This window comes from Lepidochelys kempii, chromosome 6, assembly GCF_965140285.1.
Source record: "Lepidochelys kempii isolate rLepKem1 chromosome 6, rLepKem1.hap1, whole genome shotgun sequence".
Lineage (NCBI taxonomy): Eukaryota > Metazoa > Chordata > Testudines > Cheloniidae > Lepidochelys > Lepidochelys kempii.
In genome coordinates this window covers 121860090-121885099 of record NC_136385.1, presented here as the reverse complement: position 1 = coordinate 121885099, position 25010 = coordinate 121860090, and the positions used below count along the sequence as shown (strand labels likewise).

The 25010-nt window shown below is 43.7% G+C and overlaps 1 protein-coding gene across 3 annotated transcripts in view; it reads right to left on the bottom strand.

The window, feature by feature from the left end:
- Positions 1–492: 492 nt before the first annotated feature.
- Positions 493–25010, bottom strand: part of RTN1 (reticulon 1) — a 202125-nt gene continuing 177607 nt past the window's right edge. For all 3 annotated transcript variants that reach the window (XM_073349958.2, XM_073349959.2, XM_073349960.2), the window contains 6 exons: positions 6255–6462; positions 4860–4998; positions 3621–3690; positions 3136–3182; positions 2970–3028; positions 493–1503 (listed from right to left, as the gene is read on the bottom strand). In XM_073349958.2, the coding sequence (XP_073206059.1) occupies positions 1461–1503; positions 2970–3028; positions 3136–3182; positions 3621–3690; positions 4860–4998; positions 6255–6462 (566 nt within the window). In that variant the 3' untranslated portion in view covers positions 493–1460. The remainder of the gene's footprint in view (positions 1504–2969; positions 3029–3135; positions 3183–3620; positions 3691–4859; positions 4999–6254; positions 6463–25010) is intronic.

The following is a 25010-nucleotide window of genomic DNA, read 5'->3' as shown; positions in this document are numbered from 1 at the left end:
AAAGATTCTGGTTTTCAGGTTTAAATGAAAAGTCAAAATTTTTCACAGATAGCAAACACTTCTCATGAAACTTTTCATTTTGTCAAGCCTCGAAGTTCTTGTCAAAAAACAATGGACATGGAAAATTTTCAACCAGCCCCAACCAATAGGGATTTGCTTTAATCTATTGGCTCTCAAACTAAATTTCAATTTATAAAAGGCTTTGTAAACCAGGTTTGAACTGAAGGAAGTGCTCATTTTGGTTCTCAGCACCTGTGATCAATATGGACTACTCCAGCTTGCCCACTTTATCCCTTGAAATCTGTGCTAAAACAGTCAAACTACTGGGTATGGTGAGACTGAACAATGGCCAGTGCCATTTTGACTGCTTTCCGAGTTGTGTTGTGTCTGATTTGGCCCATGTTTAAGTAGGTAATCAGGCAACTTTCAAGAGAATTCATTGACCATTACATGTGCCTGAAATGTAGTAATGACACCAACAAAATAAACAACTTTTGGCACTAGGAAGTTTGCTTTATTTCCATTGTTTACTCATCAGGATGTGAAACTGCTAAATGAACTAAGTACAGACAATCTTTTGGGATTGAACAATTTTGTAGTGGCAAAACTGCATGGAATAGGCATAAATAGCTCCCAGAGACCAACAAACAAGCCCTAATCTTTTTGCAGATGGAGTATTGATTTTACAAATTCTAATGTGACCCCAATGGCAACAAGAGGGAGAACTTTGTACGTTTAGTAACATTTATTTCTGCATTCGGTATCAAGTACATAAGTGCAAATATTCAGAGTCCATAAGTAAGTCCATTAGGAACTACAGAGAATGTAATACAAAGTGTAATAAATTTAACAAGCTGGAACTCTCCAGTTACCATACATGTAAATCAGCCCATCAATCCCTTACAACAAAAGTACTGGGTTTTTGTTTTGTTTTTTAGTTATACAAAACTGATTACTATAAGTACTGATTACTGTTTATTCCATTTGTGCTGGAAAACACTAAAACATTAGCCCACAATTCTATATAGTTAATAAAGATGAACCCAACCAGCGACCCAGTGACATAGAAGCAATTTTAACTATTGCATCAGTGCACTAAGCAGGAAAGCCCTAGCCACATGTAACATTAAAGTTATAGAAGCAATGCCAATAGAAGAAAAAACACTTAAAAAATCAATATTATTTAGGCTCTCACCATCATGCACTTTATAAGCAACACAAAAACCACATCTAGTACACTTTTCTCTTTACTATACTTTAGTGCTTGACACAAGTGATTGCAAATATTCTAAGAGTACACAAGCAGCAAGGAAAAAGAGCTGCTTTTGTGTTTTAAGAACATGGTGTTGAGAAAAAAAAAAGGAACAATAAATTTGCAATAAAGTGTAAAAGCAGAGCTGTTTGCACTCCAGATTCCCCCATTATTCACTACTGTTGTTGATGGATTCTTGAGGTCTGCTTTACTCTGCCTTTCTCTTAGCGCCTGGGATTTTCGCCTGAATCCTAGGTGTAAAAAATAGGATTACACTGTGAGATGGCAATTAATCAAAATCATTTCATAGCATTGTGACTTTTCTTAGCTAAAAGGTCACCTTTGCTTAAGCCTTCATTCTCGGTGCCTTGGTAAAGATGTGTGTGTAACAACTAGAAACAAAGAGGGCTAGATTGTGGGTTAAACTACACACCTGCACAGGAAAGAAATGGGAAAGGGGTAAGAAAGCCTGCCCACATGGATGAGCTGGACCTTGTACCCAGGAGCACAGGAGTGAGCAGTCAGGGTCTAACAGTTCATATATACCCGGGATATACTCAGTGAACTTGCCGTTCCTTTGATTTCCCACCATATGTTATCATCTGTAACAAACTAGCGATACGGTTAAAATACAAAATTTGGATCCTGATTTTTAACATCCCCAGAAGATAGTGGTGCTCAGAGCCAGGGGTTCAGTTTGTTTGGTCAATCTTTATAATACAGCAGATCTCGAGTGCTCAGGAGTGTAGATCAGAGCGGCTCTATACAACCCCAACGAAATGTGGTCAGAGGCTGGGAGAGAGAGGTGGCTGTTGGACAGATCTGCAACCCGGAGCTCTCCAGCTATTTAGGTCACAGCAAACACTAACTGTTACTATAAGTAAAGGGCTACAATTTGTTTCTCTATGTGAGGTGAGTCCTAAGCCCGGTGCCCAAATGAAATGTTGGGGTGACATCCCCCACTGTGCACCAGCACCAGGTCCATGCACCCGTGAAGTCCCACTTAAGCCCCATTTGGAGAACTTAAAATGGGGCCAAACCCTTGGCCATCTTTCTGCACTTGATGAATTTTAATTCTTCAGCACATGAAGCATAAGAGTGAGTGCACATATTGGCTTCACACTTGAACATACAGAAGGCAAATTTTCTTGAACAAGAAGATTGTTCATGACAACAGCATTGCTCATCTGCAGAAGCACCTCAACCATCCATGTCAATATCAGGTTAGTTTATTATGAGCCGTTATATTCACAAAGAGTGGATGAAATAAGCCCAGAGTATCAAGGGCCAAGTTGCCTCCAGCCCTTTTGGGGCTGGGCAGTGAGGAAAGGGAGCAAAGAGCATCTTCTCCCTTATCCAGCCTGTGTAAGGAACTCAGGGGAGTGCCAGGGCTGCTCCCTTCATAGCTACCCAAACGGGAAGGAGAGTGGAAAGGAGGATGCAGGGATGTGATTCCTCCCCTGATATCCACTGGTCTGCAGCATAGGACTAGGCCGCAGGTGGCAGTATGTTGCTCTCCAGAAAGGGGTGTGTGGCTTCGGGCACATTCCCTCTATGCACTGAGGAGGTCTGGTGGGCATTCTCTCAGTGGCAGAATTCCTGCTTTTGCTCCCCTTGGGGCCATAACCTTCCATGCCATCCCCAATGTATGGATGTGCCCTAAGGACACAAGTGAACCTAAGGTATGCTTCTTGTAAAAATCTGCTGTTCAACTCACTTTGCCATGACAGTGTTTATGTGGGTCCTCACAAGTCCCAAGTATTGATCAATCTGTGCCTACAAAGAGCAAAAACAGACATCTGAAGATCAACAGGGTCTTGGAAAGCTAGAACCATTCACACATCCAATCTGAATGATAGTTATTGTACAGTCATTTGACTTACCTGATACTTGTCATATACAACAGGTAGAGTAAACATAGAGACCACAGCTAGGGGAAAAACAAACAGTGTTAAATTTCTGCAGTTGAGATTGTTATTCACAGAAAACAAGATGCATTATCTAGTTTCCTCTTGAAAGAGGAGGCAAAAAAGCACATGATGTCATTTTGTCCCAAGAGATGATTCAAGAAGCTGTATTAAAACTGAACCCTGCCTGAATCTTCCAAATGTGAAATTTATATCACTATGTATCCAGCAGCTGAGAAGCCACTAAGCACAGCAACTGGCTGATATATGTCAGGGGCCAACAGAATAAGAAATAAAGATGAATATGTATTAGTAAGTAGAACAAAGATAATTGTCTAACTGTGGAGAAAGCACATTTCAGAGGTGAGACAATGCGGGACTATGCTGGTTTTTCTAACAAAAAAATTGCCATGGTTAATACACGTTTAAAAACAGATCTTAAAATAAATGATGATCTTTACCCATGATCATAAGAGTCAGGCCATTGAAGAGAGCTCCAACGTAAGTCAGCAGCCACATTAGTACTGCAAACTAAATTAAAAACAAATCATTAGATCTCCTGACAATCACTGAAATTGTCAGCACAAGAATAAATGGCTTCATTTAACTAGCTAGCATATGGGCATATTATTATTCCGTTAGCTTCACTTAACTAGCTAGAATACCAGCATGCTTAGGAACTAGGGACATCTGCTGTAGGTGACTTTAATTTTTGATACACTTTCAAAACCAATGCAAAAAAAAAAAAACCCTGCAAATTTTTAGGAAGGGTGCAGACCAAGGTAAGCCATCCCACTGTTTTTTTTTTTTTTACATAACCCCATCCTTCCTTCCACTACCATCCCCCCTGCAGTTCCCCTCCTCATCCTCTTCATTGCGTTTTTGCCTGATCCTGCAATGAGCTCAGCATAGGCAGACCCCTGCACCTGTGTGGAGCCTCACTGAAGAGAGGGGTCTTCCTGCACAGGGTACATTGCACGATTGACGCTTTAGATTGTAAGCCTCGAGGCAGGAACTATGGGTAAAATTTTCAAAAGAGCTCAAGTCCAAATGGCTTGCTTCTTGACAGTCTCCTCTTTGTTCTGAGGGGCATGGGGGCACCTAACACGCTTTTGGGTACTCCTAAAACAACAGATAATAAATAACCATTATGGCTGAGCAGTAACAGGGACATTCTTCTGCAGCAGAAAATGACATAGCTGAGGGATGGGATGGGTTGGTGGGCAAGGAAGAGGTGGAGAATCACATCCCAGTGTCTCATAGGGTTCCAGCGAGTGTATGGGCAACCGCGCTGCTAGCCAAGTCCCGGGTACCTTGCAGGAGGAGTGTAGTATGGTGGAAAACAAAGCGCTCTGTGGGCCAGCTCCTTAGAGGGAGTAACTCAAAGAAGCTCCATTGACTTCAGCGGAGCTATGCCATTTTACATCAGCTGAGGATCTGGACCAAAATCTTTAATAATTCTTATGTCATGGATCACTCAATTCCAATGTGTAATGTTAAATCACTAATGTATATAAAGTTATTAGTTAAAAAAAAAAAGAGAGAGAGAGAGAGAACAAGAGCAGAACCTTTATACTGTCCAGTAACACACATCTAGGTTTTGTCAAGGCACTATCATTATGGAAACTAAGGAAAGCAGTGCTCTGCTCTGTAAAATCTCTCCTCTCCAATGGGATTCAAAATGGTTAAGCAAATCTTACTTTTAAGGAATCCACCAAGTCCTGGACAAGGAAGAGTCTCCTCAGCTCTCTGACTGTGCTGTTCACGTACAACTGGAGACAGTCTGTGTATTTCTGAATCTGGTCCTGTGAGAGAGACATTTCCATCTCCAGGTAGGCTCTGCCAGAAACACAGATCCAGTTACGAAACACAGGCAAGTTTGCAGTTTGTTTACTCTCGTGCTGTTCTCCCCCTGCTGTTCCCTACTACCCTGGAGCTCATTTTCTCTGCAGCTGTAGCAGCCACAGAACTCTCAATACCACCACTACCCCCCTGCATGGCTATTTCACCCTTGGACAACTATGGACCTCATTGCCTCATCCAATAGTAAAATCTATGAGAGGAGGCCAAGGGGAAGAAACTTGACACGGCTCCTCCTGTGGCTCTTCCCGCCATATTTTGCCATTGGGCACGCGAGTTATTCCCCCCACGGGATGGGCCATGGAGCCAGCCTCTCAGACACTGTAGATTCCAGGAGAATGGCAGAAGACCAGAGACCAGAGCCATCTGCTCACAGGTCTCCTGCCTCTGCATCAGTTCTGGAACACCAGTATCTCTTACTCCCCTCCTTGACAGCACAGCGCCAAATTCAAGGGCAGCTTGCCAGCATTACGATGGTCCATGTGGAAAAGGTACTCCAACACCAGGCCATATAAGCTTTCTCTCTGAAACTCAGTGGGGAGGCAGGGGAGAATGATTTGTGTCCCCTGGCCCACCCCATCCAATCACCCCTTTCCCATGCCCCATGGAGGGCTCTCTTTAGGATCCTTTGGAAACTGGGGATTCCTTGCCCGCATTTCCACATGAGAGAAAGAAAATCTATCTGTGGGGTTCCTATCTCAGGCTTCTGTCATCTCCTCCAGCTGACAATCTCTTGAGACTCATCTTGCTGGGGTGAAGCTACGACTTTCCCTCTGAAAACAGAAGTATTAACATTTAACACTTATCTTGTGTTATCTGTGTCCAAGTTGCTTTACGGAAAGCTCATTAATCTAGGCATTCCGTAAAAAACAAGTGTAGGACAGTATTCTTGCTGCTATGGGGGGAAAGTATATTATAGCTGGAACACCAGGGACAGCGATAACTTTTACTATAGTTGCTCCTTTTTTCTAGTAGCTTCTAACTTCCTAAATCTTTCAGCTTTCAGGCTAAAATTTTCAAGGTCTGAGGGGTGATTTTTTTTTTTTTTAAATTTGAGCAAATACAGTTCATGGACTTTTAAGACCCCCAAGCAGCCGAAAATAACATTTTCCCCCCATTATGGGAAAGAAACCCACCATGTCTATGGTCTGAAAGTGTTTACAGCAGATACAGAACTCTGTCACTAACAATGAATAATGCAGGATATACCCCCCTTTGGCAATGATTGCACTCACTTGAATGGATGGCCTTCATCAGTCTTCTGCACGGCCTGTAAAACTGACTTGTAGATTCTGAAGCTAATGGTGGCTGAGAGAGCAGCTAGTGCCAGGTAGGCAATAACACTGACCACACTGAACTGGGTCAGAGAGAAGAGCAGTAGCAGGATGCTTCCGAACACTATCCCAGTCTGCTTGATGTCACGCCAGTACAACAGGTCGATAGCTGGGAAGAGAAGATCTAAATCAGTCAAACTCCAGCACGGCAAGGATTTCAAAGCAAGCTACTGTTGCAGATTCAGGTGACCAAGCACTTTTGCAGAGAAACAAAGGTTACATCTACACTGCAAGCTAGGGTGTGATCCCCAGTTTGCATACACATATGTTAACTCGATGAAGCTACTTGAGTATAAATAGTGTAGCTGTGATAACATGGGCAGCGGCAGCATGGGTTAGCCGTGCCAAAGACAAACCCACCTGAACCCCTTCGGTAGATACTTAGCATTGCTAAGCCATGTGGCTGCTGCTTTTGCTACCACAGCTATGCGAGTATGTGTATGCAAGCTAGGAATCACTCCCTTACCTCGTAGTGTAGACTTAGCCAAAGGAACAAATGACTATATAGATACAGTGTGCGTGTGTGTAAGTAAAACTCTGTTGACATCAGTGGAGTTATTCCAGAAACACAAAATTGCAAACAAGATCAAAACCTGGCCTAATAACTCTATATTGCAGTGTCAGTATGGCTTAGTGGGCAGCATTTTTGCCCTTAAACCAGATCATCGTATCTGAGTCTCATACCAGCCTCATTACTTATTCCACCATGACTCTTCCATGCAGGGCTATGGGTTATTACTAGGGCTAGTCCAAAATTTCCCATCAAAACTTTTTTCGAAGGAAGACTGAGTTTTTGACTCAATGAAAATTTTTCTAAAAAGTGTCTTCTTTCCTTGAAAATTTTAGATTTTTCATTAGAAATCCCAAATATTTTTCAGTTTTTGGTACATCAACAACAACAAAAAAAATTTCCATTGAAAAGTTTAAATGAGAACTGTTCTTTTTCCCCATTTTCATTGATGCTTTCAGCAGAGAAAAAACAACAACCCTTATTTTCTGACCAGTTCTATTTGTTACATTTTTAGGGAACTAATGAGACATTTAAGGAAAGGTCCAATTTAGTCTGGTGACCGTTCAGCTGGAAGTTAAAAACCCCATGAGACTTCTTAAGAAACTTAGCCAACCTTCTCTAGCTATACAACTTATATGTTTTAATTTGAGCAGGGCAAACACTGCAAAACGTTTTCTGTAACTACATCTTCACCTTTTAAAGTTCACTTTTCCCGGCTTGGACCCATTTTGTGTCCATGTACCACGAACATTGTAGCAAAATGATTTTACCAACAGGAGTATTCACCAAAAAAATCAAAATTTAAGCAAACATTGTTGACTATTCCTGTAAAATTCATGATGCCAAATATTTATATCCGAAATCTGCTTCTAACAGTGGCCTTCATCCAATCAGGGAACAGAACCATGCCATGTGACATAATGTCCAATCAAAAACAGCTCTAATTACAAACATTGACTATTCATGATGAACTGCTTGAATATGGTACAGATCAAGTGTTATTTATACGTTAGCTGTGGAATAATTCTGAATAAAGAACAAATTCAGTAAAATTATGATCTGTTCAAAGAAAATTCACAAAGAGAAGAAAAAGGCGCAAAATTAATAGAATAAAATATTTGTTGCAGATTATTTGCCCAGCAATAATTATAATCTCCAAAGAGATGTGAGTCATTGCGGAATAAGCTATTACTCATTACCATTACAGTTCTCACTCTTACTCAGTATTGTAAAGTATATTGGGCTAGAGTACAAACTTTGCTATTTAAAGTCAAATTCTATTCACTTTCTATTCCATTCAAGTTCCATTCTATTCCATATACGGACCATAAATAAGAGAATCCTTTCATATTTCTAAATGCATGGATTCAGTCTGGATCCTTCAAACTTTTATGCACAGGACTAGCCCTGTTGAATTCAGTCGGACTACTCACATGTCAGACCGCATGCAGGATTGGGGCCTAAATATGATGGATTCATTTACACAGTGTGTCCAACTAAGAAGAGATGGATTCCCATGGTGCCAATATGTAGGATATCTGCAGAACTAATTAGATTCACTACTACAAGTGTTTTGCAGAGCATAAGCTGCGAGAGTCTGCATCTGCTTGACTCTAAATATGGATTTGGGAAGGGAGATATTATTTGAAGCCCCCTGTTCATTTTTATACCTAAAAAGTCCTAAAACTGCTGCTTGGGGATGTCATTAGGGGTTTAATGCAAACCCACCGTGCAATACCTTTGATTATATTCCCCTCTCATGTCGTATGTTAATTCATATTCTGCAGACCAGTGAAGTGAGTGCAAGTGTTAACTGCCTAGCTCATGGCATTGTGCATGTACATTCATCTGCAGAAGAAATGGTATGCCCACCCACCAAGAGAAAACACTGCCTGCTAAATAGGGAATGGACAGCTATATCAACGTCAATTGGGCAAAAACAAGTAGTCTGAATTGGTTTACACCAGCTAAGGATAAGTCCCAAAGTCAGCAACTAATTCTTTAATTAACCAATGCAATTTAGCACAAATTCCAGCTGTGGTCATGTGCCCAGTACTATCATAGGCTAGAAATGGATTATATTCTCACCTAGATACATAGGGCTTTCCAGGACTGCTACTCCTTTCAATGAGAAAAGGAGCTGAATGGCTAAAGCAATGAGAATATATTCCAACGTGTGCATCATCCTGACATAACCTGTTTTACAACTGAAATTTTTGCTAAGGCATATTAAAGAATTGGCTAATAAAAGAATTATCGGTAGTTACTAGTATTTGGCCTCGGCAACAGCAGGCCGCTCAGTCACAATCTAACCCTGAAAAGTTAAAAGTGGCTGGCATACAGAGGCAGAGGCTGAAAAGTTAAAGCTGCTCACAGATCAGTCACCTTCTCACTGCCTTTTCCTCCCTCAACAGATCATTCTGGATTTCTCTCTTTAAAGATAAACATTGTATTTTAGAGAAGAAAGAGGCAATTCTTAGTGAGGACACACTGCTGCAAACTCACCGCAGGATGGACATATGTCAAAGGATGTCTGCAGTGATGTAGACATGTCAGTCCTAGGATGTGAGGGAGACAAGGTGGCTGAGGTAATATCTTTTACTGGACCAACTTCTGTTGGTGGACTAGGCAAGCTTTTGAGCTCCGCACAGCTCTTCTTCAGATCAGGTCAAAGAGCTCTGTGTAGCTTGAAAGCTTGTCTCTTTCACCAACAGAAGTTGGTCCAAATTCTTCCCTGAAGGCACAGATGAATGATCTGGGATGGTCAGTATAGTAGAGATTCATAGGGGTTAGGAGAAGGAATCTTCCTCTCCAAACTATGGAGCAGCAGCAGCCTCCAAGTCTCCCTATAGCCCCGAGGCAATGACTCATGGACACGTGTAGTGGTGGATCTGCCGGTCCCGGTCTCACTGATGCCCCAAACGCCTTCTGCATGGCAGAAGGCTGGGAGGACCCACAGAACTGTGATGCATGGGTTCCCCAAATCTTATCCCTCCTATGTGCAGTGGAACAATGCTGGGTCAGTCTGCACGGCCTCCGAGCCTGTGGGATGCAAAAGGATTTGTCGTAAGGACCAGATCCTCAAAGGTACTTAGGCTCCTACCTTACACCAATTTCAATGGAAGTTAACAGCCTAAATACCTTTGAGGCTGTAAGTGAATAAACCAGGACAGAGGCTAAACTGACAGTCAGGACAGATGGTGTCACTCAGTCTCACGTCCCTGACACCCGGTCATGGAGTGAGCAAGTCCCTGACGGCTCCTTGGACAGGCACGGGGAAGAGAGAGTATGAGATGCTCTAATATAGGTACTTTTGGGGGCACAGGACACGAAGCGCTGAGCTCATCAACATGAGCCCTTCTCTTCCTCAAGCAACGCCATAACTCCAGGGTGCAGAGCTAAATGGAGACTGAGTATTTTTGGTTTCCCACTGTGGCAATCCAGCCCTTCCCCTGGGCAGGTTAGCCAGCTGGGAAGTCAGCATGCAGCTTTCACACTGGCAGGATTTGGCTGTTGTGAGCTGGATCAGGCCCATAGTAATGAATGATATTAAAATGAAGCTGCTTAAAAGACCAGGCTACAAAGTAGAGCTGCCTCTGTATGCCAGCCACTTAAACCGTCTTTTCCAATGTTTACATCTCACTTTTTCTTAAACAAGGGAAATCTCATTTCAAACAGGGCAGGTTTCCGTTTTGCCCAAGCCTGGCTCCCATCTGCAGAGATTCAGAGTTAGATTGTGACTGATACATGGGGAACTCAAGGAGGGATTGTGCTGCATGTTCCAGTGGCATCCAGATAGAATGCACCTACTGTGATGCTGACTGTTCCAGGACAAATGGATGTCCTAGTTTTCCCATGGGTATGCCCCCTATTCTTGGCATGATCTTGGAGCCACTACAGTGGCTGCAAAGGGGGAATCCTCAGAGGCGAGGGGGCATGCCTGCTTGGTTTATGGCTGCTTTGCATCACCAGAGCAGTGCAAAGCAGCCATAGCAGGACCAACAATCTGGCCCCAGATATTTAGTCTGTGCCTCTTCTACAAAGAGCAAAAGATCTCACGTATGTGGCAGCCAGTAACATGGAGGTTGGGACATGGGTGTTCCTCTAGACAACAAAACCGACCACAAGTGTCGAACACAAGAGAAGTCTGAGGCTGTGAAAATAACTGTAGCCAGAATCCTTGGACTTGGTTCACAGCGGCCCCTGCCCCTTGTTTAGCCATTTACCCCACCACAAAGGGGGTGTAAATCATTACTGCCTCAAATAGAAGCCTTTACACTCCCCTGGGTGTAAATGATACACAAGGGGCAGTGCAATGGCTAATCAACCCCTTGTCGCCAGATGAACAACAAACAATGGCTACATCCTCTCTTCAAATGCCCTTGTTATTCTTAAGTGTAGTCAAGGTGAAATTCAAAGGGGAAGGATACCAGCCCAGTGTGCACACACACTATTTTGCAGCTCCAAATGTAATATCAATTCAGTGCACAATATGTTGTACTCGGTCTGCTGGCCAAGTAGGTTTTCTATCATACGAACATAAGAACAGCCACACTGGGTCAGACCAAAGGTCCATCTAGCCCAGTATCCTGCCTTCCAACAGTGGCCAATGCCAGGTGCCCCAGAGGGAATGAACAGAACAGGTAATCATCAAGTGATCCATCCCCTGTTGCCCATTCCCAGCTTCTGGCAAACAGAGGCTTGGAACACCATCTTTGAAGTCTTAAGTTCAAATCTTACCTTGAGTCACCACTGAAATGGCATTTCACAGCCTCACCCTAGTCCCTTTTTGTCCACAATGTAGAACCCCCAGAAAAGCTGTCACAATTAGCAGCCTCTGTTCTAGAAAGCCTCAGTCAATACTAACACAACCAGTTTTCTGGGCCAGGATTCAGGCACATGCACAGCTGTGCAGACAAATTGGTGTAGGATTTACTGTACCAGCGCTATACCTGATCTAAGACTACGTCTACACTACAGCTTATGTTGACAGAACTTACATTGCTCATGGGTGTGAATAAACTCCTCCCCAAGCAATATAAGTTACACTGACCTAAGCACAGATGTGGACAGCTCTATGTCGGCGGGAGAGTTTCTCCCGCTGACATAGCTTCTGCCGCGTGTGGAGGTGATTTTATTATGCTGATGGAAGAGCGCTGACCTGTCGTCTTAAGAGTGTCTTCACCAGACCCGCTGCAGCGCTATATGTGTAGACATGCCCTAAGACAGCATTTAGGTTTCTGTCTTTCATGAGCACAAAATTCACTTATAAATTAGAGAGGGGTGATTCATAATACGAATTAACACCAACAAATGAATTAGATCCCCAGTCATATTTCTAGGGAGGAAGTGACCTGCAGAAAGAGAATGAATGACTTTACTCCAGTCCACATAACCCATCTTAAATAAATTGCCATGCTGTGAGCAATGGGTTTACTGCATGATTTTTATGACCATTCAATTACCCAGACCCAATTACAGTCGCAGGATTCTGAAAAGTCCATATTGAATACACATGAGGTGGTATGCTCCTGGCATGCTAGACTACTAGCAAATTTGCGGATGATACTAAACTGGGAGGAGTGGTAGATACGCTGGAGGGGAGGGATAGGATACAGAAGGACCTAGACAAATTGGAGGATTGGGCCAAAAGAAATCTGATGAGGTTCAATAAGGATAAGTGCAGGGTCCTGCCCTTAGGATGGAAGAATCCAATGCACCGCTACAGACTAGGGACCGAATGGCTAGGCAGCAGTTCTGCGGAAAAGGACGTAGGGGTGACAGTGGACGAGAAGCTGGATATGAGGCAGCAGTGTGCCCTTGTTGCCAAGAAGGCCAATGGCATTTTGGGATGTATAAGTAGGGGCATAGCGAGCAGATTGAGGGACGTGATCGTTCCCCTCTATTCGACATTGGTGAGGCCTCATCTGGAGTACTGTGTCCAGTTTTGGGCCCCACACTACAAGGAGGATGTGGATAAATTGGAGAGAGTCCAGCGAAGGGCAACAAAAATGATTAGGGGTCTAGAACACATGACTTATGAGGAGAGGCTGAGGGAGCTGGGATTGTTTAGCCTGCAGAAGAGAAGAATGAGGGGGGATTTGATAGCTGCTTTCAACTACCTGAAAGGGGGTTCCAAAGAGGATGGCTCTAGACTGTTCTCAATGGTAGCAGATGACAGAACGAGGAGTAATGGTCTCTAGTTGCAGTGGGGGAGGTTTAGATTGGATATTAGGAAAAACTTTTTCACTAAGAGGGTGGTGAAACACTGGAATGCGTTACCTAGGGAGGTGGTAGAATCTCCTTCCTTAGAGGTTCTTAAGGTCAGGCTTGACAAAGCCCTGGCTGGGATGATTTAACTGGGAATTGGTCCTGCTTCGAGCAGGGGGTTGGACTAGATGACCTTCAGGGGTCCCTTCCAACCCTGATATTCTATGATTCTATGATACTGACATGTGATTTGCATATAATTTGATAGCAGAGCCACATGCACAGCTCAACCTGATAGATCTTAAACAGACAAAGTGACAAGCTATAGAGCACCTCACCTTTGAGGATGATATTTTCAAAGGAGTGTAAGAGAATAGGCACCAAAATTGCATTCCATTTCAATGGGATTCGGAGCCCTAACTCCCTCGCGCTTCTTTGAAAACCCCAGCCTAACATTATAACCTCAGCTGTTAACATGCAAAAGCTGTTTAGCAGTAGCTCCTCATGATTGGTTTTTAATTTACTGTAACAAGGGTGACATTACTTTCACTCCATATCTTTGTATTAATTCCAGTAGAATCCACTGTAGGCCCTATTTACTTGTGGAGGTATAAAGTCCTCTATGATTTATCAAAACAACCTCAAGTTCAGCACCATTTCTCTCTCCTCATTAAAGGCCAGATGCTGCACCTCTGAATTTAAGAGGAGTTTTACCACTGACTTTAATGGGAGCAGGATCGGGCTCTCAGGCTATGACAAATCAGTGTTGTCACTTTCTTTGAAGAGTTTTCAATGGAGAAATGCATTTACTAGCGGTCTACTTTTAGAGTCTAGCTTGTTCATTATTCTGAGTTAGAAATGAACGCAGGAGAGCTCTGCAAAACATAGCTCAAACAACACAAACCTTAGGTTTGAAAGAAGAAACTTTCAAACTCTCAGCCATCATTTTAAATATAACTTCATCTCATTAAGCTAACCTGAATTCTCCATTCTCTGCCATGCAGTCACACTAGCAATCCAACTAGGTGAACTTAGTAGCAACAGTTCCAGATGGGTACAGGTAGGAATTAAATGTATTGCTTGCAGTGTAAGTTAGACCTAAGTTCTCAAAAATAAATAATGTCAGTAACCTGTGACTTTTATCCCATTGAGGAAATTTCTTGGGTACAGGGCCTGGAAACTTCTCCTGGCAGACATCATTGCTTCTTTTGGAAAATGTTTTTTGTTATTGGGCATCTAGCATCTCAAAAGTTGGAAAACACACCATATACAGCACTGATGCACTAGACAGCATATACTTAAACAGGGACCAAGGACAGGGACAAAGGGCCTGAGGGCGCTGCTGTGAGCTATATTACTATGCACATTCATCAAGGGTTGTGATGACCTCATGGTAACCATGAGAACAGAGCTTTAATGGTTTGTGTGGTCACCAAAACACGCATATTGCTATATCCCCAGTTTGCCTGTGTTATCTTTTATATTTGAAGGACATCCCAAAATTGTATCTGGAGGATACATGATTTTAGTCAAATTATGTCTAAAATGTCCCCATGCCTTCAAACTCATGCATGTTTCTTCTTTGTAAAATATTGTTTTAAGAGAAAAAGACAGGAGTGGGGAGACAGAAAATGAACATTTTTGACTGATAGGATTCCTGTGTATAAATACATTAGAGTCAATTCTGCACTGACGGGATGAGTTATTTTGGACCCACAAGGCATCTCCCTGCTCAAGTCTGAAAATCATACATATTTGTTTCCCCCAGTTCTTCCTCTACAATTCAAAATTGTCCGAGCAATTGTAACTCATGCGCTTTATGTTGCAGCGTTTGATTTTGTTCTTCCAGAGGGAGGAGACAAGAATCTTCTTCGTTGGATACTCAATGTCTGATGAGACCAGGGCAGGGTGTGGCAGTTACTGGATGTACTCTGCCGCTGTTAAGTTTTTGTTGTGGGCAGCCCACCTGGCAGGTCATACCCTAGCCAGCCTCTGAGAGCAGAGTGCAATCAGAGTGCAAGGGGAGGTAAGGTTATAACTACAGGAATTAAAGACAACCCTGTGGACTCAGTGGCTGATTGACACAGGACCAAGAAATGAGCCTGCTGTGGTCCCAATGCCTGTGGACATAGGTCAGTGCAATTCCAACTTTCCTTACTAGTGAAGCATCCACTAAGATACCAGTGGTGTTTTATGGCATTAAGCTGAGGTGCAGGAAGAAGGGGAGTGTATCATTATACAGAATATTGCACGAGCATTCCCACACCTGTCCCCGTTAAACATGTGGGAGGGCAGCATTTTCTCTGGAATTTTAATAAACCAGTAATCTTTGTAAAAATTCTGGGTTAGCCTGCAAGCATAAGGAATGGCCCACAATAGAGGAAGACCACGTACAAGCCTATGCACAGCTCAGCATAGAGATGGCATCACAAGACACTTTCCCTCACATGTGAACACCATAACCAGAGGACCTGTATGGTATGCATGTGGGGCAGCGGGGCTTATGGCTCACCATTCCCTGGGTAGCATTTTTGTGGATGAGAAATTAAGAAAAGAATTTTGATGCACGTATACAAACGCTAATTAATTGTCCAGTGGCAGTAGTGACACTGGAAAGCTAGGGAAACCGAATGTAACAATGAAGGTCTTGTTAATTAACAGCCTTTATTGGACTAATATTTGAGAACTGTGACTTATTACTAGGACAAAGCCTGAGCCACAGAGCAGCAGAGATCACTCACATGGTGGGAAATTTTAGCTCAGTGGGTTTCGCTGGGCTCATTATAGACCAAGGTCCAGGTGTGATCTGTCAAAGTTTTGCAGTCTTTGGATCCAGGGTTTTGGTTTGACTCCATCTCTACTTCTTACCAAATGAATTTTTAACCCCCTGAAAAATGGATGCCTTGGGACTATCATGATAAGCACATTAGAAACAGTCAGAAACAGACAAACCTAGATGTAACAATAGTATTTAAAATCCCTCCTATGCTCCAGTAAAACATACACTAATTTAAAACTTCAGAAAATTATTTCCATTGTTTAACTATATATATTTTACAGGGTCAGATTCTGACCTCAGAGAAATGGGATGATGGCGTGGCCCTAATGAAGTCACTAGGAGTTTTACCGTGGACTTCAATGGGGCCAGGATTTCAATCCTGGGGCACAGAGGGCACTGCTACAGATCCACTTACATGTTTGTGCATGTTGGCAAAGTAGTGGATTCTCCACATGATGAAGGGTGATTAAAATCTGGCCAATAGTATCCAGCTATTTATGTATCCAGCTATTTATGCATTGATTAGCAGAGGGTTCTCCCAGTATCAAAGCATATCCAAAGGCTACCTGCTCAGTGTTTTCTCTCATCACTTCGTTAAGACATCTTTCTATGCCAATATATCATTTCCCCACCTCTGCCCCCCCCCCCCCCCCCCGGCCACCAGTCATCTGTATTTAAATGTAATACAGAGGGATGCAACTTCTGAAGCTGAGACGTGCCAGCCATTCTCCGGAAGACTGCTACCATGAACTGCAGAGCCGACAGAGTGTCTTTGCTATTTTTATAAGGTTTTTTTCCCCCCATTCTTGTTGGGCCCCTCTGGATCCCATCCTTTTCTCTCGGGTTACAGCCCTTCATCCTTGAGTCCCATATCACAGAGACCACCCTTCTCCCTGAGGGCAGGATGCCCCTGAGAATCCACCTATGCCAGCTCTCAATAAGCCAGAGAGGTCACCCTTCTTGCTCTCCCAACCCTTGGGACAAGAGGCCAGGAGTGGGAGTTGACCCTGGGTTTGTAGCCTGGCAATAGTGTGCATTATCCCTATCCAAAAGGCCTCCCATCCCTTTCAGAGCAATGGCTTTCAGGGCCTGGGTTATTCTGCAATCTTAGTCACTTGGTGTTATGAGAAGACAGACAAAGACATTCCTAGACCTCAAGAATGACAAACAGGAGTTTCAAGGTGAGTTAGGGTTTCCGGCATTCTAGATAACTCAGCATGCACGACATACAGCATACTAACAGGAGACACAAGAGAACAGGCATACAATTAATGAATGCCAGATCTTGTAACCCCCTACTCCCCTGAGTATTCCTTAATCCCAAGAATGGTCCCTCTGATGTCAGTGGGATTATTCGGGAGAACTAGGATTGCTTATGTGATTAAATGTGACAGGATTGGCCCCATACATGGTAATACTAGGTGGCTGATAATAATTAAGGAACCAGTCTTGCCACTGCTCCTCATGTGACATTCTCGTTGACATCAGTGGGATTTCTTCACACAAGGAAGGCTGCAGGATTAGGAATGACAACCATTGGTTTTTTTTAAAAAAAAACACAACATCTGTAGACAAGAGGCCCACTCCATGTCTTATTTGCTAATAAAACAACAAGCCTGCCTGCCACTTGCAGATTTGTGTACAGGATTTTATTAATAGGAACCTGCCTAATCTGCAATGGAAATGAAGGAAAACAGGCAGAATTCCTGCCACACCTCGTGCAATCAATGTTAATTTTAAGTAGAGATGGGCATGAACCAGGACCACAGATCCAGCCCCCCTCCTCATCCCTATCAAACTTTCAGAAGCTTAGATATGGACCCTCTACCAGATCTCAAATGTCAGGGCTCAGGCCCATCTTTAATTGTAAGGAAAAATTAACATCAGATTGGTACAGCATCCCATGCAACTAAAAAGGGCCCAACTTTGCTCTCACTGAAGTCAGAGTTAACCCCACCCGCCGGACTTCAACTGACCAGCTCCCAATGACTTCAGCCCTTGCATGCACAGCTAGCTTAGGTCCCCAGCATAGCCAGAATTACTCCTCCGTAGACCATTTTCAAGGAGATGTATTTTGAAATGGTGTCAAGTATCAGGGGGCAGCTGTGTTAGTCTTATCCACAGAAACAACAAGTTTCAGAGTAACAGCCGTGTTAGTTTGTATTTGCAAAAAGAAAAGGAGTACTTGTGGCACCTTAGAGACTAACCAATTTATTTGAGCATGAGCTTTCGTGAGCTACAGCTCACTTCATCGGATGCATACCGTGGAAACTGCAGCAGACATTATATACACACAGAGATCATGAAACAATACCTCCTTCCACCCCACTGTCCTGCTGGTAATAGCTTATCTAAAGTGATCATCAAGTTGGGCCATTTCCAGCACAAATCCAGGTTTTCTCACCCTCCACCCCCTCCCCACCACACAAAAACTCACTCTCCTGCTATTACCAGCAGGAGAGTGAGTTTGGGGGGGGGGTGAGAAAACCTGGATTTGTGCTGGAAATGGCCCAACTTGATGATCACTTTAGATAAGCTATTACCAGCAGGACAGTGGGGTGGAAGGAGGTATTGTTTCATGATCTCTGTGTGTATATAATGTCTGCTGCAGTTTCCACGGTATGCATCCGATGAAGTGAGCTGTAGCTCACGAAAGCTCATGCTCAAATAAATTGGTTAGTCTCTAAGGTGCCACAAGTACTCCTTTTCTTTTTGAGAAACAACAAGGAATCCGGTGGCACCTTAAAGACTAACAGATTTATTTGAGCATAAGCATTTGTGGGTAAAAACCCCACCTCTTCAGAAAGCTTATGCTCAGATAAATCTGTTAGTCTTTAAGGTGCCACTGGACTCTTTGTTGTTTTTGTATTTTAAAAGGCATTCTCATTCTGACAATGAAGGAAGTTGAAATGTATTGTTTAAGTTGATTTATTTTCAGACAGGACATAAAATGAGCAGGAGCCAGCAAATGCCAGGCCATTAAAATCTCACTTTTTTTTTTTTTTTTAAATCTCAGTGGTTTAAATAAGCATGGTGGCCTTGTTAAAACTGGAAGCAATAAAACATCAAAGTTGTACACATCTTCCCGGGTCTGCCCTCTAACCGTGGGCTCTTAATCCTGCGGTCCCATTGGGATCGATGGGAATTTTGCTTGAGTAAGGACTGAAGGATTGAGCCTATAGCTTGGCATTTTGGGACTCAGAAAAAATAGAAGTTAGTGGTGAAGCCTCATTTTGAGTACAGGAGGTGCTGAAGGACATCTGGAGGGTTACGATTGTCCTTGTTTTTAGTGGCTTTCATCACAGCAGTCAACTTTCTTGGTTTTAGTTTCAATTTCTTAATCAAAGAATTTGATTATTCAAAAGGAAATGAGAAGATTCTAAAGGAAGTTTACCAAAAAAACAACAACCCTGTGCTCCCGGAGTACAGGTGTTCTATGACTGGTTTCACTCCAGAACATAAATAGGTCTCGGCTCTTTGGAGGTTGCCTCATGTCAACGAGAATCCACAAGCAACTCAGATACGCTACACTTCTGCTGTGGAGAGAGTTTCTGAAGATAGTTTGAAGCTGGGTCTCTTTGGTGAGACTTAAGCTGCAGGTATCCTCTTTCCTCTCCACTCAGGACCATTGCCTGTTCTTTATTCTATCTCCTGGATCTTAGCTCAGCAAGTTGATCTTACTCTCAGCTAAGAAAACCACCACTGCTGTGTATCTTGAAAAGGTTCTGCACACCCACAAAATGTGAAATAGTAATTAGACCTACTCTACACAGAAATATGTGCCTCCCCGGCTTTTCTAAAAGCCAGACTGAGATCCTGGGCCATGCTCAGAGATTGCATCTCCTGCACTCTGGTCCCTTGCCTGATGTTCTTCTGGTTGGCGAGGGCTCGGTTCTGATGAATGACATGTGAACGCCGCAAAAGATATAGAAGTTCAGTTAAGCATCAAAGGGACAAGTTCCAGCCTCAGATGTGCATATGCAGTTTATGCAGAAACCTGGGGGAGTTGCACATGCACACCAGTGGGCAGAATTTGGTCCTGAGAATTTAGCTGCTTATTATCCAAAAACTCACCTGAATCTTTGTCTTGAAATCAGTTTGCAAATCTCATGAGAAGAGAGTTTTGAACAAGAAAGATTAACAATAATTTATACCTGCCCAGTAGATTCGTGCTTTTCATCCATGGTGCTCAAAGTTACTTACAAACACTAACTAATTCCAGCAACACTCTGACAAGGTGGTTTCTATTGTTGCCATTTTAAAGCTGGGCAAACTGAGGGTCAGAGAATGCAAGTGATTCAGCCAAGATCCTCAATGGAACCAGAGGCAACTATGTGAATACAACCCAGGAACCCTGACTCCCAGTCCAGAGCTCTAACCACTAGACTCTACTGCCTCTGTTTCCAGCACTCCATTGTAATAGTCAGGGTCAGGTCAGAAATACCATCAGAAAAGCCTCTCTCATGGCATTGCATTGCTAATGCTTCTGGTTCTGACTAAAATCAAGAGCAGACAAAGGCAACATTTGAGAAAGGAAAGAAAGAAGGTTAGATGAGCTTTTCCAAACTTCATGGTCAGGGTTTGGTCTGGTCAAAGGTGTGAACTATGTAAACTAGTTTGCTCACGCCTCATTTGCGCACACAGAGCTCTCCCCTGAAAGGTTTGTGCAGGCTTGTCCCATTCTTCTCGATGAAACTAACAGCTTAGGGCTCAGTTGTACCAGACAGGCACAGCCCTGCCTTGCGAGAGGAGTGGAGAGGCACCACCTCAGGGAGAGACTGTGTGATCCCTCCTAAAACTCCTGGCGCACAGCACCCCCAAGGGAATGGGGAAACCCCACCCACCTACACCTGTGCACCCCCTTCCAGAGCTGCCAGGGGCATAGTGGGAGTGCACCTGCTGAACTATCACTTAGGATGGTGCAACGAGCTCCCTCCTCCCCACTTCGCTAGCTCTACTAGCTAGTGACGCACAGAGGTTGGTGTGGCCAGCAAGAAGGGGCTATCATGCCTGGGCCCTGCTGAGGCAAGGGGGCACAAAGTGGGGCAGTCGCTTTGTGTCCTCCCCCACACTGCAGACATGTGCAGGGGGGTCCAGGCACAGTCTGGCCTTTAACCTTGGAAGGTTTGGTCATGTGAACCTTTCCTGTTCCCAAATAAAGCTGCCCACCCCTAAGTGTGGGCTGCTAAACCTGACCAGCCTAGCAAGCCACAAAGTGCTGCTCCACCCCCTCCAGTACAGTGCTGCTGAAGAGTTGTCTGTGCAAGTCTAGCACGGGGCTACTTTGATAACGCAAGCCACGAGGAGGGCAGAGCGTGGCTGCTTATAGGAGCTTATGCCTAGTCACTAGAGCTGGTTGAGATTTTTTTCACTGAAAAGGGGTTTTTGATGATAAAAAATGACTTTTTGAGTGATATGTTCGAAATGTCTCAGTGTTTCGTTGAAATGAAAAGCTGGTTTTGATTAGAATCAAAGTGAAAGTGGTTTGGTTTTTCCCCTCTCTTTCCCCTCCCCCCTCTTCTCCAATGGGAGAAAAAAGGGAAGAGAAACAGAGGGGGAGAAAGAAAGACCCCAAATTTTCACTTTGCTTAAAAGCAAATGGAAAATTTGCACTTAATTTTGTTTCAATAAGAAAATTAAAAATTTCAGCACACATTTTTGAAAGAAAATGAACTTTTTCTTGAAAACATGCATGGAAGAGGTTTCAGATTTGTTGACTGGCCCCATTATTCAGAATGCCATACAAAGGCAGCTTACAGGAACACCACAGTGAAGAGGAGAGGAAAAGCTCCTAGGCTATCAGGACAGACAGGATGAGAGCTCCCAGGGTATTGCACCAGCCTTGGTCCAGGGATGGGGTTGTCAGTGTAACTCTTCAGTGTGCCAGTGAGATGGACTTCGGGAACGAGTGACGGGGCACATATCAAGTTGAAGGGGGAAACAAATTGAGGAGAGGTAATAATAGTGACCGTCGCAGGGCGACGACTCACCGGTGCGGTGCCTCCTGTCGGTCGTCCTGGGAATTAGCCCTTCTGGCCAGGAACGCCCTCTGCAGGCCAGTGTCTCACCTGCCGCTGGCCCCCGTGTCCTTCCCGGACCCCGGTGCCTTTCTAGATTAGGGTTCTGCCCCCTGGCAGTACCCCCTCAGTCTGGGGCTCCCCTGCTAGTGGAACCCCCAATCCCTATCCCTCCCTTGCCTCAGTGGCTACTGCCAGTCACTGTCTAGCCCCCACTCCTTGGGGCAGACTGCAGCCTATGAACTACTCATCATCGGCAAGGGGGGTTGGACCAGCTGCCTCTGCCTATCTCTGGGCTGCCCCTCTGCAGGCCCAGTACCTTTTTATAGGCCTTTAACTAGGCCTGAAGCCTGGGTTTTTACTAGGCTGGAGCTTCCCAGCTCCCTTTGCCCTTCCCCAGTACTGCTCTACCCTAACAAGGCCTGCAGCCTGGGGTTTTGCTAGGCTGGAGCTACCAGCTCCCTCTGCCCTTCCCCAGCACTGCTCCACCCTAGATACCCTCCTCAGCTTCCCAGCAGTCAAGTCCTTCCCTCTCTAGAGCCAGAGAGAGGAGGTCTTTCCTTCTGGCCCACCGCCCTCTTATAAGGGCTACAGCTGTGGCTGCTTTCCCAAACAGCCCATCTTTTCCCCTGCCACAGCCCTCTCCCAGGGCTGTTTTAAGCCCTTCAGGGCTGGAGCGGGGTAACCACCCCACTACAGTGACCATATTGCGGGCTTCCGTCCTCCCACGTCCTGGAACCCAATAGTAACAGTGACCATATTGCGGGCTTCCGTCCGCCCCCGTCCCGGAACCCAGTAGGTACAGTGACCATATTTTTCATAAAACCTGGATTATCAAATAGCTAAAACCCTTTTTCTGAATTTGTATCTGATCCCAATAGAAGTCTGTGGTGAACCTGGGTATAATTTTCAAATGGGACCCTAAAATAATACCCTCACAAAGTTTGCTCATATAACAACATTTATGCACACAAATCAGGTCACTGCATCTAATCACCCAATTTGCAGGTGAAATGTTACAGGCAGGGTTGAAAGTTTGGCCCTTAATCTGTTTGCATGTTAATGGAGTAACAGGGTTTGTTTATTTCAGTCTGCTTAAAATGCAGTCTACTCAAACTTCATAAACAAACTTTATTTTGTGCTAACCTTCAAAATGCATCAGCCCAGGTTAGGGACTAAATACATCCTTAATACTGATTTTGGTAAGCTTAGCCTTATAATTTCTGCAAAAAAAGAACACCTGAAATTGGAAGACTGTTCTTCCCTTAAACTACAACTTGACCACATTTGTTCAGTCTTTACAGGACACCCTCTGAAAGAGAAAAAGGGGCTAGATTCTCAGTGGGTCAGAGTCATTGTAGCTCCATAGAACTCTTGGCATCTAAGCCAATACATATCAGCTGACAACCTGGCTCCAAGCATCTGTATCTATAAAGGTTCAGCACAAGACATACAACAGATCCTCAGGGACAGATCCTTAGCTGGTGTAAACTAGCCTAGCTCATTTGGAGCCACACCAGGTTGCACCAGATGAGGATCTAATCCATAACGTCTGTTGAAACGATCCACCTCTGAAAATGTGAAAAGCATCGACAGTAACAATAGGCCGAAACTACTATTTTATGACAAGGTGGCTGATTAGAATGGTTTCAAAGCTGCTAATAAGATTACACTTTAAATGCACACGTGAATATTATTACCATTGAACACTGCTATCAGTACTGAAAACAGAGAACATAGCCATGGAGAAATGCTTGGTCTAGCTTTTCAGAACCATTTTAAAGGCAGCTCCTACTTTAATTGAAAAAGTAAGATAATACTCAGAAAACAGGTGCCAGTACAAGCCCTGTTCATAACATTGTTCCAATGAAGCTAAGTAAGATGGACTTCAAAGACACCTGCATTCCTTAGTCACCCTTGGCCTTCAGGTGCTACAGAGATGAATGCTATAGTTAGTATTTAGTGGCATTTCTATAAAGACTCCACAGGTTCTTTACTTGCAATCTTTCACATTTGTTTTTTTAATTGAGACTTGTAGGTCAACAGACAAGCAGACAGAAACTTATCACTCATGGATATCTAAGAAGTGGATTGTGGAAGGGGAAATGAAAGCAGAGGTGACTGCCTGGCTAGAGTATTGCAAATAACTAGCTGTGCAATGCAAGGCGTTTGGGGGTCTTTTCTAATGTAACTGGTACATGCCGTAAGTATCAATTACAGGGTATCCTAGAGCAGTGGTTCTCAACCAGGAGTACGTGTACCCCTGGGGATATGCAGAGGTCTTTCAGGGGGCACATCAACTCATCTAGATATTTGCCTAGTTTTACAACAGGCTACATAAAAAGCATTAGCGAAATCAGGACAAACTAAAATTTCATACAAACAATGACTTCTTTATGAGGTCTATATACTCTACAATGAAAAGTAAGTACAATATTTATATTCCAATTGATTTATTTTATAACTACATGGTAAAAATGAGAAAGTAAGCAATTTTTCCGTAATAAGTGTGCTGTGGCATTTTCGGATTTGTATGTCTGATTTTGTAAGCAAGTAGTTTTTAAGTGAGGTGAAACCTGGGGGTACGCAAGACAAATCAGACTCCTGAAAGGGGTACAGTAGTCTGGAGAGGTTGAGAGCCACTGTCCTAGAGCATCATGCCACATCTTCATAGAAGGTCAGGATGCCTGGTCTAGCAGCCCATATATCTGAAGCGGTAGATGCTGCCATCTTATGTTCTTAAGCCACTCTCAGAAACACAGCTTCCAACAGTCACACGTCTGGAATTACTTCAGAGCACTGCACAACGTGACTGCCTGGTGTTGTGACATCATTTCTGAAGTACTACCTTCTGCAGTCAGCTCTTCTGACTGTTCGTGTCTGGAGGCCCGCAGTGGCTGGCATACACAGTGGTATATCTACCTCTGCACCATCATACATACTGGATAGCTCAACCCCAGTCTATTTCAGACACATCACCTTCTAACTGTGAAAGATGCAAACAAAACAACAGTCTGCTGTAATTCACCTTACTCTCAATGATAATATTTTAAATGGGACATATGTCTAGCAGGGGAGAATGACTTTGGTTCTCCCTTAGGATTGTAACATCATCTGTGATTGATACAATCATGTCATAC